This window comes from Crotalus tigris, unplaced genomic scaffold (assembly GCF_016545835.1).
Source record: "Crotalus tigris isolate CLP2741 ecotype Arizona unplaced genomic scaffold, ASM1654583v1 scf7180000019181.594810, whole genome shotgun sequence".
Taxonomy (NCBI): domain Eukaryota; kingdom Metazoa; phylum Chordata; class Lepidosauria; order Squamata; family Viperidae; genus Crotalus; species Crotalus tigris.
Genome location: NW_024097419.1, coordinates 107,811 through 123,161, shown reverse-complemented (window position 1 = coordinate 123,161; position 15,351 = coordinate 107,811). Strand labels below are relative to the sequence as shown.

The 15,351-nt window shown below is 34.9% G+C and overlaps 1 protein-coding gene across 14 annotated transcripts in view; it reads right to left on the bottom strand.

Moving 5' to 3' along the window:
• CACNA1D (calcium voltage-gated channel subunit alpha1 D) overlaps positions 1-15,351 on the bottom strand; it is a 157,090-nt gene that overhangs the window by 85,610 nt on the left and 56,129 nt on the right. For all 14 annotated transcript variants that reach the window (XM_039360901.1, XM_039360911.1, XM_039360912.1 and 11 more), the window contains exons 9-15: positions 11,640-11,800; positions 9,087-9,312; positions 8,744-8,951; positions 5,251-5,371; positions 1,242-1,356; positions 665-734; positions 182-257 (exon numbers count right to left, since the gene is read on the bottom strand). In XM_039360901.1, coding sequence (XP_039216835.1) covers positions 182-257; positions 665-734; positions 1,242-1,356; positions 5,251-5,371; positions 8,744-8,951; positions 9,087-9,312; positions 11,640-11,800 — 977 coding nt within the window. The remainder of the gene's footprint in view (positions 1-181; positions 258-664; positions 735-1,241; positions 1,357-5,250; positions 5,372-8,743; positions 8,952-9,086; positions 9,313-11,639; positions 11,801-15,351) is intronic.

The following is a 15,351-nucleotide window of genomic DNA, read 5'->3' as shown; positions in this document are numbered from 1 at the left end:
TATGTGTGTATACACAGATTAGATTTACAATTCAAATTACACAATCTTATAATTCAGTACTGTTATATATTTGATTCAAACCTTTTTTTCTAATCGTGTTAATGAAATTGGAGGGGTTTTTTAGTTGTGACACATTTGACACAATAAATCTTTCTGCCAGTGTACAAAAGTAAACTAGTACCTGGAATATCACAAGGCGGATATGGATCTTTGTCTTCTTCTTCCTCCTCCTCTTCTCCATATTCATTAATTGTAACCTCAAGTAACAGAAAAGTAAACATTTCAAAAAGAGGAAAGTAGCAGAGTAAACTTGCTAATTTCAGCCCAGGATGTAAATGGGAATCAAATCTTCATCTAAATATGCATAAAGTGGGAATCAGAGCAGCTATCACATATATCCTTTCTACCGTCTAGGCCATGGGTGTCAAACTTGCTGTGTCACATGACGTGTCGCGACGTATCGTGATTTTTTTCACATTGCCAGAGCTGGGGTGGGTGTAGCCTCTGCATGGGCCGGCAGTTTGACACCCCTAGTCTAGAGACTATCACAAAGAGATCCAAGAAATAATGAATCAATGTGAAGGACAAGGTTGTTAGGGCTGGATGGGTTTGTGTATTCCTGAGCTGAAGAGCTTCACTATAAAGGCGAGCAGATCTTAAGTACCTTAGTATCCTTGGCCTTCTTTGGTTCACCTTCTGATTTGTCCCCTTTTTTAGCATCCAAACTCTCTTTTCTACAAAGACCAGAGAAACAAAACCATGGGGAAAATGATTAAAGATCTTGGTCAGAATCTTGGTCAATTAATGATTGTAATAAAACTGGAAACATAATAACAGTCTATGCCTACCCTGATTTTAAATTGCTCAGTAGCTTCCCCTTTTTGTTCTTAAAATTCTATTCTTCTTCTAGATGGATGGATGAATGGATGCATAGATGAATGAAGCAATCTCTGAAGACATTATTTGTAATTTGTGCCTCATTTTTTTACAACTATTCCTACCCTTATGATTTGCACATATAGATAAATTTTGGTAAAATTTCTTTCATAGAAAGAATGGAGCAAGACATTTTCTATGCCTATATGTTATTTGCAAATTCAAGGTATATCATTCTAACAGTGTACTTTGCATCAGTTTTCTACCCTGCTTATACTATTCAAATTTTCTCTTTCAAAAGAATGAAAAGAGAAAATGAAGAAAACTACAAAAAATGTGCATATCTTGTGTAATTTTCTCTGTACCTGGCACTCTTTTTCCTCTCCTTTTCTTCTGCTTCTTCTTTCTGGGCTGTGTTCAGACTTTCAGCATCTGCCAGGTTATCAACCGCAATAGCCAAGAAGACATTTAACAGGATATCTAATTGAAATCATTTTAAGGATACTAAATAAGATAAGATAAGATAACCTTTATTGTCATTTTTATACTGTGGGCATGATGGCACACATCAAAAATGAAATTTAATTGCCCGCTCTCAGAGTGAAACACATACATGACACACACCTAAACATACTATGAACAACATATGTATAGACCCACATCCCTACATATACGTAGCAAATAAATATTAAATACTGTCCATCTTGAATATATAACGAAGGAGGAAGCTTGAGAGTTCGCAAGGTTAATGCTGTATGGAATGAAACTCTGGCTGAATCTGGATGTTCTGCTTCGGATACCACAAAGCCTCCTCCCAGAAGGTAACAAGGAAAACAGATCGTGAAGAGGATGTGTAGTGTCCCAGATAATCTTATGGACCCTGCTCAAGCAAGGCTTCTGTCCTGGATGGGAGGGAGGGAATTGCCAATGATCTTTTCGGTCATTCTCACCACTCTCTGCACCGCCTTCCTGTCTGAAGCAGTGATGCCTCCAAACCAGACTGTGATGCTGTATGACAGGATGCTCTCGATTGTCCCCCTGTAGAAAGTGGTCAGGACAGGGGAAGGAAGATGTGCTTTTCTCATGTGGCGCAGAAAATGCAGGCACTGCTGTGCCCGCTTCATCAGTTTCTCACTGTTGAGCGACCAAGTCAGCCTACTCGTTAGTCAATGCAAGTTATCCATTATTTGTTATTCAACAGTAATTATTCAATTATGACAACTATTTTACAGTTTGACTTGAAAGTTCCTTGCACAAACCAGAATAAAAGGACATTTCCATTTCATTTTTATTTATAAAATAGAAGAGAAAAATGAATATAAAACTCTATAAAATTCAAAAACTGTTATTAGTTTTCATCCCAATTTGTTGTTCTGATACATTCTGTTTTTCCCTGAAATGGAATATCCCAGCAAATTCACAAAATACTTAAGGTGCCTTTTGTTCTTTAACCTTTTCATCTTCTACTTTAATGATGTCATAAGCTGCATCCAAATATTGGTTTTTTGCACCTCGTGTCCTATTTTTCTATCATGACGCTGACTTTTACTTATTAGCTGAATGGGTGCTATCAGTAGATGGTTTTTAGTCTGTGGCAAACTGTTGGAGGTATGCTGTTTTGGGCTGAATTGTGGCGCAGCCTTCCAAATTTAAGCCCTGAATAGGCTGAGCAGGACACCCATGTAGATTAATTTAACAGTGGTCAGTAGGATCTAAAAGGATCTTGCTGAAAGCACTGGATTGAAAATCAGACTTTCAGATTGGGAAGGGCAAGCTTGGAATCATTAGCTTTGTATGGGGAGGAAATGAGAGCAGTAGAGACAGGCATGTGCTTTGGAGTCTACTAGCAGTTTCAGTAGTATTTCATCTTAATTTATATTACTGCTATTAAAATTGTTTTCAGCTGTTTATTTTTAATTGCTTAAACAAATGATAATAATTTACTGCCGAGGCTTATATATCTGATTGCTTGCCAACATACTATATGGCTCAGTGTACTAATTACAATAATACTAGAACATTGCTTTAAAAAGCATGGTTTAACTGCACCGGCAGAAGAATAAAGGAGAATAACCACTATAATAACGGAGTGATTTACTGGAAAACAATCAACAACTTATTCTTGTATTGTTGCAAGCCCAGTACAGGTAGTTCCCGACTGATGACCACAATTGAGCCCAAAATGTATGTTACTAAGTGAGAAATTTGTTAAGTGAGTTTTGCCCCATTTTACGACTTTTCTTGACACATTTGTTAAGTGAATCACTGCAGTTGTTAAGTTACTAACATGGTTCTTAAATGAATCTGGCTTCCCCATTGACTTTGCTTGTCAGAAGGTCACAAAAGGTGATCACATGATCACCCAGAACACTGCAACCCTCATAAATATGAACCAGTTATCAAGCATCTGAATATAAATCACATGACCATGGGGACGCTACAATGGTCATAAGTACGAAAAATGGTAATAAGTCACTTTTTTCAGTGCTGTTGTAACTTTGAGCAGTCACTAAATGAAATGTTGTAAGTTGAAGACTACCTGTAGTACAATCTTCTGTTTTGGTTATTAAGTCCAATTAGGTCCAATTCTAAACTAGATCTTAGTCTCTGAATTAATTCTGGCAGAGAAACAAACTTTGGTGGAATTTTATTCAATTGTAAACATGATTAACAATTACTCCAAGAATGTGACTTTAGAAAATGAAACTATGGATCAATTTCATGAACAGCCTTCCAAATCTCCATGTGAAAACCAAGATTCAAGTTTATTACTATGAGCAAGTAACAATCGAGTTTAGGTGAATCAACATTGTCTTGGAACATTGAAATCCTTCTAATAAAAGCATTCACTTTAAAGCACTGCTAGGTACATTAACTGATACAATCTTAGGAAGTCTGGAAACAAACCATTTATCAAATTTCTAAGTAATAGGGCTTAAAACTTCTTCATATTCTTTTAAGGGCAGCATAGTACATATCCAGTTTGTTCAAATTCATATCAAGGCCCTCTTAGAAAAATTTATTAAAAGTGAATGGGAAATAACGATAAACTAAGAATCCTAAAAACATAAGAGTTTCAGATTTCAAAGGCTAAATTAGGCAACTTTAAGATATTCTTGAGACTAAAGGTAGGGAAAACTATGCATCTACCATTAAGAACAAACAGTATAAAATAATAAATAAATCCAGCAATCAAGTGGATATCATGTATCCTTATTTTACTTCCTGCTCAAGCTTGAATTGTCTCATATTGCATATTTTATTTCTATCTTTTCTCACTTTTAAGGCATTCAGCAGTCAACTTTGAATTCCAGTTCAAAAATTCCATAATTCAAGCCAATTCAAGCACTTTTTGTATTTTAACAAATGTATAATGAACTTTCTTTTTCATATTGAAGCATACGTACTAATTCATATTTTGGTAGTGCTTAAAAATAAATACTGCATTCACAAAATCTAATTAAATTTAGTGTTAAGAGTGATTTTACTGTAAAACTATCACTTTTCTGATTCTCACCACCCCTTGTTCTTTAAATATGGATTTCAACTTCCTCTCAGTTCTGTGCTACTGAAATGAGTACCGTTACTGTGTGCAAGCAACACTGTGAGAACCATCCAAGACTTTAGAAATAAAAGGGAAAAAGAGATGATTTTCTCTCATTTCTGATAATCTCAAAATCCAAAGCATCTGTGATGATCTCATCTGATGGTGAGTGACCTTTCCTCCATTAAGAAAAACGTGGGTATAAGGGTTCCTTTCTTTTCTATCCACTGGCCCATGAGGCACAATTTTTGGTTTCTCTGTCTTTGTCTCTGTCTGTCTCTCTCTCTTTCTCTCTTTCTCTCCCTCCCTCCCTTTTTTCATCTGCTTCTTTCACATTGCAGAAAAAAACCTATGTAATGTGAAAAGTGGAAGGAGCCCAATGGGGATTAGGCATGATCAAGAGCTATAGGTTGCAGCTTGTTTCTTGTTTGTGGCTCTACAATTCATAAGAAGGGAAATATAATATTGTGTATTGTAAAAAAAAACCTGCTATTCGACCATTTGGAATACAGCACACTGGGCCTTTTCAAAAAATTCCCATGCTTCTTCTTCTTCTTCTAAATCTTTAAGAAATTTAACCACTACTTAATTATAAATGACTGATAAGATGAGTACATCTTCTTCACATATTAATCTGAGAAGGAAGCATTAGGAGATGTATCTGGAATTAGAACATGGAAGATAGATAGATAGATAGATAGATAGATAGATAGATAGATAGATAGATAGATAGATAGATAGATAGATAGATAGATAGATAGATTCATGCCCTTTCAATGTCCCTTCCATGATTTGGGAGGATGGATGCAGTTTTTAAAATGAAAGGATACAGTTACCACAGATGAAGAGGATGATGAAGTAAATACAGACTACCATTCCTGATGAAGATGGGCCTCCATATGCCATAATGCCATCATACATAACAGCATTCCAGTCTTCTCCTGTTAGAATCTAAAAAATGAATTCCTTATTACTGAAATAGTACATATCGTTAAAAAACTTTAATAGTTCCTTTGACATCAGAGCAAAATAATCAGTAAAACCTTTACATAATTCTATTTTAATTATTTTATAAGATTGATGACATTCTTTATTTCTGAATGCATTATTTCATTCTTCTGTAAACTAAGGCATATTTTTGTTTGAATACCATTAAATACCCTGGAATACTCCAAGAAAAATAACTTTGTTAATGGAGGTAAATATTTCAAGTGATTTATCTCAGATTAATATTGATAGCAGCAGATGAACATCCCACTGAGTTTATGAGGAAGAATAAATGTTAAACTGGAGTTAGAGACTGTAAGTCTTAAGTTTGCTAAATATATCTTTGGTTATTCGGGTTTTCTCCCACGTAAAATTGGAAGTGTCTTGGTGACGTTTTGACGAAGTCCCATTCGTCATCTTCAGGCTGGTGTTTTCGGCTTCGTGCTTCTAGGAGCAATTGCTATATATTGCTATAGATTACATCTCTCATATGAGAATTTCAATTTTCCACCATTGATCTTTAATTTTGACTTCTTATTCTTTGTGGATTTTAAGTGATTATCTCAAAAACCACAATGAAATATTACAAAATTATTAGACCCAGGTGATATCCTGACTATTTTGCGTATAGATTGATTGAATTTTTTTCTTTATTAAACATTGCAAAATATATCATATGTGATGTTGGAAGGAAAAAATTGTTTTCAAGTCATTGTTTTCATAAGATGTTGACACAATGTTCTAGCAATATCTGAAAGACTTTAAATGATTATTATTTATAAAATCAGATATCCTAGAAATGGAGGTTGAATTTACTAAATTTTACTTAACTATATTTTTTGCCATAGCTTCATGTATTATGAAAAAAATATTTTTTAAAAAAGTATGGACATTTGGAGCTATTTCTATGACATTGTATTTCCTATCATGATATATTTCAACAGTTTTATATATATATATATATTGACTTGCTTGTACAAATGGGACACATCAACCTAGCATTTCTAACATTTATTTAATGCAGTCTTTTCCAAGTCTGCTGCCATTCAGACATGGAGAGTTTCAATTCATATAATTTCTAATCTGCATTCTGAAATAGCAAAGTAGGTAATTATAGAAATTGATCCAAAATTAATCCAACTTAAAATAGACAACCAACGTAACAAAACTTAATCCTTTAAAACTCCCTGCATAAATTATCTCAGCAGTTTTTACAGGAAGTCTGGAAGTTGGGTTTATTTGCTAATAATTGTTCCATAACACTAAAGCTATTAAGCCAGGATATTTCACAGGACCTGGCCATAGCCAGAACCCCAAGAAACATTCCCAGATTCCCTTTCCTCATTTTTTTAAAAGGTTATTTGTGAGATTTTGAAATCCTGAAATATTTTGTCATTGTCTTTGTGTAAAATCACTCAAGATCACTCAAACCCAACCTGGGCTAAGAGACATAGTGTGATGGATTAAGTGAACGAGGACTAGGAAGACAACCGTACAACTACATTCTCTACCATGAAGCTCACAAGATACTTTTGGGTCAGTCCCAGTCTCAGTGTACGCTGCCCATAGAGTTACTGTGATAAAAATGATGGAGGGAATACTATGGGCGTTGCATGGAAGAAAGTAGGCTTTGAATAGCTTTGGCTGGTATGCCAATTGTGATATAACCTTGACCAGGATGTTTTGGCAACATTACACACTCATCACAATCTGATTAGATTAATGTAATGTGCTCTACATAGATCTGCTTTTGGAGATGACCTGGAAACTGCAAACTAATACACAATGCTGAAGCAGGATTGCTAAGGAGGCTATCTTGCAATTCTGTATAAAATAGTATTTTGAAGTTAGTGCACTGATTACCCTTAGGCTTCTGTGACCAATTCAAATGTTGGTCATTACTTTAAGGCTTTTCATCGTGCAGTACTGGGTTGCAAAAGTCAAGCTGAATCATGAATTGTGGCTGATTTTAACTACAGTATGGTTTCTTTAAGCAAGTAAGCTAATTAAATTAAAGTTTAGAGTTATCTTGCTCCAGTGACAAGACTAAAAATTACATATCTGGCTAAATACAATGATGAAGTTTCTAATCCTTTCATTGTGTAAAGCTGAAATGTAAGAGTCTCAGCTATCATTACATCTCAAACCAATTGCCCTTGGCAAGAAAGCTAATTTTTAAATTGGATTAAAATAATGGCATATTAAATTTGGTTATGTGCTACTAAATTGTTTTCAATTCATCACAACCATCTAGATACATTTTCCATTCCTAATTTGTTCTTTCAGGTCTCCCAACAGTGCACCCATCACCACTATAACTGAGTCCATTAAGTAAAATTGTGAATGTGCTCATTAAACTGAGCATATTAGGAACCTTTATACAATATTTCTATTGTAGTAAGTAGCCTTCAAAAAGAGCTCACGATCCTGAATTTGAAAGCACTGGTCCTTCAAGATTATTTAGGAAAATTAATACAATATTGTTTTCAAATGTTCACTTTAGATTCAGTGTGATAATTTTTACTTGTTTTCTCCAATAATTCATAGCATTTTTTTCTCTTATGGTTTGTTTTGTCTGTGGAAGCTAAAGTAATAAGCATGGAGGTTTCCACTAATTTTATCTAAGTGGTGACAACCCTTTGAAGTAGGTTAGGATGAGAATTGCTGACCTGAAGTCATCTAATGAACTTTGGGATCAAATAGGGTCTGAAACTCCTCAAACCAGGTCCAATTTCTTATCTATAATACTAAATAGGTTGTCAATGAATATATTAATGTACATATATGAATTTAGGGGAGAAAACAAGAAGGGAGTGGACTTTGCTTGTGGAACATTGTAGGCAAAAATGGACAGCCCTAGATTTTACTCAAGGCAAAGAAATTAAGTTACCTTGTTTCATATGAAAAAAATTGAATCTTTAAGCTCAAGCTCTGGATCATAATAAATCGGGGTAACTTACCAAGATACAGATTTAAAATGTGCACAATATAAACAGTTGTTAAAAAAAACAATTAACCATAATGGAAAATTTTGCAATTAATAACTGTTTTGTTAGCTGTATTGGATGAACAAAGACAACTTAATATTAATGATGTTAACATAAAAGCTATGCTGCATAGAGAGATTGAATACATGATATGAACAAATGGTACAAAATGACGCAAAAATTACCAAAGATTGACTTTTAATGAGCAGAATGCTATTTAACATAAACAGAAGGAACTATCGTTGTGATAAGTGACTTTTATTTTTATTTTAGGAGACAGGATTACTTAGACAGTTTTGTTGTTCACAGATTTTTTAAAAAATGTTTTATAGTGGGTGAATAAAGTTACCTGGAATACAGTTAAAAGGGCTTGTGGGAAATTATCGAAGGTGCTCCGTTTTGTTTGAGTTTCATCAAAATTAAATTTGCCTCCAAACAGCTGCATTCCAAGCAATGAGAAGATTATGATGAAGAGGAAAAGCAGAAGCAACAGTGAAGCAATGGACTTCATTGAGTTTAACAAGGATGCTACCAAGTTGCTCAGGGATGTCCAGTGCCTACAAATTAAAATGTGTGTGTTAACAGAAAAAAAACCCGTAAAAGAACAGTGCATGATGAAATATTACAAAAGAGCAGCGGGTCATACAAGGGTCAGTAAAACTCAGCACCAAGTAAGAACAAGTTTCTCTTACCTAGTGACTTTAAAAATACGGAGGAGACGAACACAGCGGAACACTGAAATTCCGAGAGGGGACATAATTTCCAGCTCTACCAGGATGGTTTCAACAATGCCGCCACAGACCACAAAGCAGTCAAAACGATTAAAAAGGGACACAAAGTAAGACTGCAGCCCAAGACTGTACATTTTTACTAACATTTCACAGGTGAATAAAGCCAGAAGGACTTTGTTTGCAATATCTGGGGGAAAAAAATTTGAAACATTAAACCGATTGATGAGTTTCAGTTTCATGTCTTAAATCTAATCTGAGCAATGAAATTGTTTCTATTTCTCCCTCTTTGGGCAAAAATCCCAAATTAAGATGATGTAGCCTAACAACCAACATATGAAATTATAGCAGAGGTGTCCAGGCCATTATATTGTCAAGTTACATTTTCTCTTCTTACAATGTATTGAATATTAAGTTTTAATATGGACATGATTTTAAAAATCAGAAAATTAGACATCGATATGTACAATTCCTAAAGTTAAAGTCTACTTGGACAACAACCATCTAAATAGAGTCAAAGGACAGAACTGAAGACGATGGTTCATAAAGAAGAGCTCTGCAAGTTAACTGGAATTGCTCCTTATAATTTGACCCACAAATATAAGAAAGTATTTCCCCTGCTACAGACTCTGACTCACTATAAATACTGTACTAGATCAAAGAAATCATTTTGACACTCATAATAAATGTCAATCATTAGACTACTTGACTAGACTAGACTAGACCACTAGGCCAGCAGTCACCAAACTACATCTTTTGACCCAAATCTGCCAAACTGCCTGTTTTTGTGCAAATTAAGAATGGGAAGAGTAGGAGATCGCCATTCTCTGCCAGACCCTCCTAGTTAAAAGAAATGGCTGTTGCAGAGGCATCCTGGGTGGCAGCAGCGGCCTACCAATAGTTGTCTCCTTGCTGGCACACCAACACTGTCTAATGGCCATTGCACTCTTTGGACTTCAGTCTGCCAGCCATAGCCTTAGAGGCAGAGATACGGCAGGATTTTTTTTTCCTTTATGGAAGAAAAGTTTACCTATTTCAGCATTAAACTATGATTAAATTGATATTAATCTACAATAAAAGTTCAGTAGAATTTGCCTATGTTCATCTATGGAAGTGGACAACCTACAATCTATATGTAAGTTTTTGCAAGCTCTCCTCTCCCCAATCAAAAGGGCTTCCAAAATGGTGCTGATGAAAAAAAAAACCCAAAATTGCTATGGTCTAAGTTTTTTAGGATTTTAAGGAGAAAACAGGCTTAATATAAATTATTAATAAAAAAGGGAGGCTGTCTTACTACTTCTGGCTTTTGGATCCCCACTACAAAATGATGCAGATCTCTTCATTACTATACTAGTAATACATGTTTATTTATTATTATTGTTGTTGTTGAATGCACAGTCAGCCAGATGTTTAGATTGGATTTGGCATTATTGTCCAATTATCTTGGTTGACTGCATAGTCAATCAGATGTTTACACTAGATGGCATTTTTATCGACCTATCAAATCCTTCCCATGGATGTGAGATAAGCAGATGTTGTTGTTTGTTGGTGTTAAAAAGTATTGTCACAGTATTATGCTGTTCCAAGTAAAGCTGTCTTATTGTTAAATCTGGGGTGTTATGTGACACATGCTTGTTTGTTTGAATTCTAAAGTCCCAGAGGAATTTATCTTCTTCAGTTTCTATTATTTTGTTCTATTATGTGGTGTCATTAGTTCTTCCTTGCAGATATTGCAATGAACTATTGTTGCTACCTGGTCATGCTGTTGTTTGTAATAAATCGATGTGATCTTCTTGCTGCAGCTAACTAGGTGGGGAACTGTTTCTCCAGCTTCTTTGCAGAAGCAGCATTTGCTATCTTCTCAATTCTGGCTTTGTATGCCTTTGTTCTTTTTTATATAACATTTTATTAGTTTTCTGAGATTACAATTCATAAGTGCTTAGTAAACAACATGTTGTCTGGGTCCAGGTTTTGTTGTTATCTGCTTTTTTTTATAGTTTTTACATATACTGGCCATGTAATACTTTTCTTGCCATGTCTCTTTTTTACTCTTTATTTGGTCTTTCTTATAGGCCAATTTGATCTGTCTGGTACTCACTAAGCCTTCATGGTGTACTAGCTTCAGTGCATCTTCTTCACTGTCTATCAGATATTCTTCCACAGCCATTTTTTTCTTTTATTATTAGATTTATATCATTTTTTTACAGCTCATGATTCAATATATAGTGCTCTCACACCTATTTTCCCACAATAACCAACTTTTAGGTGGGTTAGGCTGAGAGGGAGTTTCTGGCCCAAGGTTACCCAAATAGTTTTAATGTCTAAAGGAGGACTAGAACTTACAGTCTCCCAGTTCCCATCCCAGCACCTTATCCACTACATCACATTTGCTCATGTGATCTCACTGGTATTTATCATAACATTGGACAACACAGACTAAATGAAGATATTAGAAAAAGAAAAGTAAAAATATTTTTCATTGATTATAATAAGAAACAAGAAAATATTTCATTTTACCTTGTATTTCTGTTAGCCAGTCAGGCTGGTTATAATGCTCAGATGAGATAGTTAATGTGTTCAGGAAGACCAATACAATGACTAACCAATAAAAAGAAACAGATTTTACAGCAGCTCTGCATCGTCTTCGGCTGAAACGGTTCCATCGACGCCAGCGCCGGCTAAAATGACAGCATTATAAGGCAGAAACATTAAAATACAGGATAAAATTAGACAACAAATTCTGACACCAGAATATAAATTGACAGCAAATAGCACTCCTTACTAGCACTGATGGTGTTACCAGTGTAATGAAACGTCTGCAAGAAACCAAAAGGAAGGTTTGTAACTGAGAAAGATCTATAAGTTCTTTTTTTTTTCAAAGATAATTTTTATTAAATTTTGACATTTTACAAAAAACAAAACAATCTTCCCCCCAACCTCCCCAACCCTCCCATTCCCTCCCCCGACCTTCCCAGAGCTGGATATAGGCTTAATTAAAATTTCATCAAAAAATCTTAAAAAAAGATATAAACCATAAGTAAATCTAACATTAGTTAAAAATCTAAATACATAAATTAAAAAAATTATAAAATAATTAACAATAATATATATATAAAGAAAACATGAATACAAAAAATAAATGTTTAAAAAAGAGAAGAATAAAAAAGGAAAAAAGAAGAACAAAGAAAGAAAAAAAACCAAAATATTCCATTTTAAATATAAATTGTTAAAAAACTAAATAATATTTTTTTATATCTAACTTATGTTGTATAAAATCTATCCATTTTTTCCATACCGCAACATACTTCTCTTGCGATTGATCCTTCAAAAAAGCCGAAATCTTTGCCATTTCCGCCAAATAAGAAACTTTAAGAAACCACTCTTGCAAAGTAGGCAAAGATTCCTTCTTCCAACATTGCCCTACTAACAACCTTGCAGCTGTAATTAAATTTAACATCAGTGTAGTCTCCTTAGTATCACAATCAATAACGATACCTAACAAAAACAATTGTGGGGTAAATTTTACCCTCCTTCTAAAAATTCTTTGAATATTCCACCATATCTTTTATGTTTTTACACGACCACCAAATATGATAATAAGTAGCATCCAAGCATCCACATCTCCAACATTAGGCTGTAAGTCAGGATACATATGAGACATTTTTTGTGGATCAAGGTGCCATCTGTAAAACATTTTATAAAAATTCTCCCTTAAATTCTGGGCTTGTGTAAATTTAACATTTCTCACCCAAATAGTTTCCCAAGTATCTAATAAAACTGGTTCACCAAAATTTTGTGCCCATTTAATCATACATTCTTTAACTAATTCTGCTTCTGAATCCAATTCTATTAACACCCCATAAATTCTCTTAATGTGAGTTCGTCTTTGATCTTTTACTTGTTTAAAAAAATTCTCATCTTCTCTAAGCAAACCCACATTACAATCTACCTTCCATCTATCCACAATTTGTCTATACTGAAACCATGAATATATAATATTTTCTTGTGCTAAATCTTCCAAAGATTTTAACTGCCAATTTTTACCATCCCATCTAAGTAATTGTGCATAAGAAACACTATCCATCTTAACTCCTCTCCTTATCCCCTCTATCGCATGCCATGGTATGGCCCATAATGGAATTTTAGAATCAGTTCTATAATATTTCCTCCAAACCCGAAGTAAAGAAATCCTTATAATATGAGATTTAAAAACCCTATCAACCTTCTTATTAAAAATTAAATAGGCATGCCATCCAAAAAGTAAGTCCCAACCCTCCAAGAGGAGTATTTTTACATTTGTTAAATTAACCCAATCACTAATTAATGTTAAAACCACAGCATCATAATACAATTTCAAATTCGGTACCTTGAGTCCACCTCTCTCACGAGTATCTTGTATGATTTTAAGTTTTACTCTTGGCTTTTTCCCTGCCCAGATAAATTTGTTGATACCTTTCTGCCATTCATTTAAATTAACCTCATTCTTTAAAATAGGTATCATTTGAAATAAAAAAAGAAACTTTGGCAGAACATTCATTTAAAAGATCTATAAGTTCTTAATACAGGTCAGGATCAGGATTTGGCTGGATTTCTGTGCCTATAAACCAGTGGTTCTCAACCTGTGGGTCAGGACCCCATTTGGGGTCAAACAACCATTTCACGGGGGTCACCAAACAACGCAGTCCTCCATTTTTCCCCCCTTTTCCTTAGCTGTGCTACTCCCTTTTATTCTATTGGCTTTTGAAAGCCAATAGAATAGACTCTCTTGAATAGAGTCTAATTCTATTGGCTTTCAAAAGCCAATAGGAATTGTCCAGGCTGTCTCTGCCCTGCTGAGCCCGCCAAAAGTCCCATTCTGCAAACGGTGCTGCGCCAGTTGAGTAGTCCTTGACTTATGACTGGTTGAGTAGTCCTCGACTTATGACCGGTTGCGGGTCGCAGCATTAAAAAGGTTGAGAACCACTGCTATAAACAGTATGTTTGTAAAGCAGGGGTGTCAAACTCACAACGTCACGCAACGTGTCGCGCCGTATGGTGACTTTTTTTCCATTGTCAGAATGGGGTGGACGCGGTTTTGCCATGATGCATCTGGCCAGCCAGCTGACAGTTTGACACCCTTTATAATGCATACTGGTTGGGATCAAAGAATCCTCTACTTTTAAGTATTAAAGCAGCAACAGTAGAAGTAATTGAAAGGGTTACCCAAAGGCTGAAAAGACTTGTCTTGGCTGTCTTTGTAGTCATGTGGATGCCAACTTCTTGTCTGGGGATCCCAGAGAAAGTGCTGTCCATAAATGAACATTGATATGCAGACTTTGAGGGAACTGTACAAGTACTCTTGTGGACATGATTGCTTTGATGCCTTGATGGCAAGGCTTTGCTTCTGGCAACATGTTTTAAGTGCTCCCTTTGAATGCCAGGCAGGGGAACAAACATTAAACTCCCTGAGTTTATATTTGCATAAAGACAGAACTATGTTGTGAACTGTCTCCAAAAATGAATGGAGAGCTAATGCAAATTATAACATTATATTGCAGTTTAATACGCTGACATGCTTTATCTAATACACAATCTGGCAGGTTCATTCAGGAAATTTCTAAACAGTTTCTATAGATAACTTACATAAAACTTATTGAAATAATCCATGAGCAAATGTTGACCAATCCACATAGGAGCAGATTTTACACTCCTCTATTGTGCCAGCTCCATAAGAGGTTTGGAGAAGAGGAACATTTTTAAAAATACATCTTTCCCACATGCTCAACTAGAAATACTATCATCTATATGTTTGAGATTCTCCATATGCCACAATGGGGAAGAATTCCACTATCACACAGAGATGTTTTTCGTACAGGAGTCAACACTGTATTTGCGTGTGTATAAATGTGTTGATACTTAGTTTTCCTCATGAAAGGTATGCAAGAGAGAATGAATTTTAAATTAGTTTGGTTACATTTATGACCTGATTCATGCTTGGTTGAACTAAGGCAAATAATCTAAACTTTTTTATACAGATTTTACCTGCTTCTCTGATATGTTAACTCTTTAGAGCTTTTCAACGTATAAATCAGCTACATGTACATTGATACAAGCTACAAGACAGTCCAGACATTGTGAGACCTGGGTAGCAGCAGCAATGTCAACCTTCAAGCTTCATATAAATTTATCTGTAGCATTTTATTTCATTTTTCAATTAAAAAAATGACAAACTGATTTGTGATCATTATAG